Here is a 3,856-nt window from a genome sequence, read left to right as displayed (position 1 = left end):
AAGTTAATAGAACTAACATTATCTACTTATAAATATATTTAATTTATAATATATATATATATATATATATATATATATATATATATATATATATATATATATATATATGTCGTAATATTCGTAATTTAGCATATATTTATTTAGTTTATAACTCATATCCGTAATGACGAAAACAAGTATATGTTGTTATTTAAATATTTACATATATTTAAATATTTACTTGTTTAGCATGTTATAAATTATTTATAACACATGTATTTAAATCATGTTATCTATTTTTAGCATATTATAATATTAATTTGAATTATTCTATTGTTAGCTTTAAGAGCTAACTTTAAGAATTTTTTTTATTCATAAATATGAGTACATCAAAATTAGTGGATTAGTTAATAAGAGGTGAATTCGGAGATTATCATCATAGTACAAACAATTATAGCATGTTCAGAATTTTTAGGATAGCCGTTAGGGCTATCTTTAGAAAACTCCAATAATTTATAAGTGTTTACCTAATGTTATATTGTGGTATCCTTACTTGTTTAGTAATATTAGATAATTGTTAAATATATAGCATTTAGTATATATTAGTATTGGTTCACCTGAGTTATTTATAACACCTGACTTTTTTTAACAGAGTGGAAACATATTATATTATATTTACAAACCATACATCAGTAATTATTTAAACCATAGTTATTATAGTCATTCAGGTGTTATGTTAACCAAAAGCCTTTAGATATATAGGTATCAAAATGCAGACATTAGAGTTATGCGTTTCAAACATATCTAACATATAACTTCTCCCAGTACCCGGCAAAAACATCCTAACCTGCAAGGGAGGAAAATGTGGGGGATTAGCACAAGACTAATTGAATGGAAACATCCTAACAGCTATAGACATCTAACATCAAACTAAGTACAATTGCATACCATGAAAAAAATTAAACAACTAATACATCAACAAGAGGACCGACGACTTGCGGGTTATCAATTAGTAGCTGATCGGGCAAGAGTTTACCGATAGTTCCTGTTACTAGCTCCTTTGTATAGTAATCCAGACACAGAGGATATGTCATTCAAACTATACTACACAAATAGCAACACTTAAACCCAACCTCACTATTCAAGGTTGACCTCATGCCCAACTTCACTATTCAAAGCTGGTTGTCAAGCTTCACTATTCAAAGCCGATAATACCAATGTGCACATAATAGTCATATCACATAGTACATCATATACTAACATATGAGGTCAAGCATAGCAGGAAAATGGTAGCATAACCCGCTACTACATACATATAACATTTAAGATAGTTCTACTCACCTGATACTAGCAAGCACTCAGAAATCTAATATTACTAAGCCTTTTCCTTTGCTTTATCACCTGAGAATAGCATATCTCGAGATAGTACGCTTTTCCAATTTATATTTTATCACAATAATGATGTAAAACATTTCAATACATCCGATGTGTCAAGATTTTACTTAACCCGTTCACAGAATTGAGTCCTGCCCACAGGACATCTGGTTCGTGCGGATAACCCGAAACACCTATCGAAATCATAATTTTATTATAACCATATGTTATATTTGTTTTTATATGCAAAATGAATCATTATACGCATGTACGAGTCTCAAATCGCAAAATAAGCGCTTCGCGCGCGTGCTAAAAATCTCACACTTGTGGCTGAAAGGTCACACTTTGTGGGCTAAAAAGAGTGAGCCCTCAAACGCACGATTGACCTCTCAGACGCATGGTTAAAGGGGCAGTTGAACTCACTCGTGCGGTTTAGCTCACTCGCATGATTGAGCTCACTCGCGTGGCCAAACACGTGGCTAAGCTGTCAAATGTGTGGTTAAACGTGAAGTTGAGCTGTCAAATACGTGGGAGCTGAAGAACAACACCAGTTCACTGATTTTTGGTTTTTTACACCCAAAACTCTATTTCTGTTTGATTTGGTGGATACAAAGGCCCAATAATACCATATAACACATATAGAAGCTATTTCTAACATCAATTAAGCATAATAAACACATAACCTCAAGAATCCGACCTTAGTTCATCTCTTTTATAAAACTTAATAAAAACCCTTTTTGATTCAACCAAAATTAGTGATTCTTACCTTGTTTGATTACTGTAATCACATACAATCTGATACACCATATCACAAGATATGATTTGCACTCTTTGATTTTAAGTATTTAGGAACAGATAGTGTTTAGGGTTTAGGAATTTCCAAAAAAATGGGAAATTGAGTGCGTGCAGGAGTATATATATCCACTTAGGGGTTTCTTCACTACGAGGAAACCTCTTCCGTCTAACACACATGTATTTATCAGTTATCTGAAATATAATGTACTTCATTAGGCGGCCCTAACCAGGTCCAATTCACATAATAAAACATTAAACAATCAAATAATTATAAGCACATAATAATTAAAATCACTAATATTAATAAATTAATATTAACTAAGGGTAAAAAGTCATTTACTGCTAGACCCGATTCGGGTCATTACAAATCTAACCCCTTAAGAAGATTCCATCATCGGAATCTGGTCCAGGTCAAACAATTGAGGGTATCTAGCTTTCATTAGTTCTAGTGTTTCCCAAGTCAAATTTGAACCCAAAGTACATTTCCATTCTACAAGTATCATTGGTATATGTTTCTTACGTAGTTAGATAACCTTTCTGTGAACAATCCTGATTGGTCCTTCGAGTAACTTTTTACTCATGTCAACTTTCAAATCCTGCAACGATAGAATCTGACTTTCATCGTCCACCTTACACTTATGAATATAACATACGTTGAATGTATCGTGGATGCCAAATAACTCTGCAGGAAGATCCAGAACCACTGTTTGATCGTTCAGTAACTGTCCGATGCTAAATGGACCGATATACCTTGGGGCTAGCTTTCCGCGTTTACCGAACCAAATTACACCTTTCCACATCAACATCATTAGGTACACACGCTCACCCACAAAAAATGTCACTGGTCGTCGACGAGGATCTGCATACATTTTTTGTATATCTCTAGTAGCTTTTAACTTCTCACGAGCTATCGCAACCTTATCGGCAGTTTGTTGTACAATTTCTGGGCCTACAAACTATTTCTCTCCGACCTCTAACCAACGAGTCAGTGTTCTGCATTGTTTACCATAAACATCTCGTAGGGTGGCATGCTGATACTTGAATGATATGAAATATTGTTAGCAAATTATATCAATGGTAAGTGAGAATCCCATGACCCACCATATTCTAATACACAGGCTCTTAACATATCCTCTAATGTTTGAATAGTTTTTTCACTTTAACCGTGTGTCTGAGGATGATATCCTATACTAAGATTAACACGAGTACCCATATTCTGTTGTAAACTCTGCTAGAAGTTAGATACAAATCTCGAATCTCTATCTGACACAATAGATAACGGTATCCCATGTCGAGCTACAGTTTCATCCATGTACAACTGAGCTAATTTACTCAACACTGTCATTTCACTGTCAGCTAAAAAATGTGCGCTCTTGGTTAATCGATCAACAATCACCTAAATCATATCATGTCCTTTCTGGGTTCAGGGTAACTTTGCTACAAAATCCATCGTTATATGTTCCCATTTTTCATTCTGGAATCTCTAATTGATGTAACGATTCATAGGGGTTCGATGTACTGATTTAACTTGGTCTGTTGGTTAGTGATCCAATGATAATATTCAAATGTTAACCACTTTGTTTTGATACTGACACCAAGTCTTATGTGCTTAAAAATCGTATAGAACAACACAAGTTCACGAGCCTACATGATCTCTAGCAAACGACCAATACACAAAATAGTTAAGTCAAAAGAGTCAATTGAAAAA

General features: G+C 33.8%; 1 protein-coding gene across 1 annotated transcript; it reads right to left on the bottom strand.

Annotated features, from left to right (window-relative positions):
* Window positions 1–2,672: 2,672 nt before the first annotated feature.
* Window positions 2,673–3,017, bottom strand: LOC139864604 (uncharacterized). The gene has a single exon (XM_071853183.1). It carries the CDS (start codon window positions 3,015–3,017, stop codon window positions 2,673–2,675), a length of 345 nt encoding a protein of 114 aa, XP_071709284.1.
* Window positions 3,018–3,856: the final 839 nt, after the last annotated feature.

The sequence above is a fragment of the Rutidosis leptorrhynchoides genome, chromosome 8 (genome assembly GCF_046630445.1).
Source record: "Rutidosis leptorrhynchoides isolate AG116_Rl617_1_P2 chromosome 8, CSIRO_AGI_Rlap_v1, whole genome shotgun sequence".
Taxonomy (NCBI): Eukaryota; Viridiplantae; Streptophyta; class Magnoliopsida; order Asterales; family Asteraceae; genus Rutidosis; species Rutidosis leptorrhynchoides.
The sequence above is the reverse complement of the archived record's forward strand: the minus strand, read 5'-3'. Positions and strand labels throughout refer to the sequence as shown.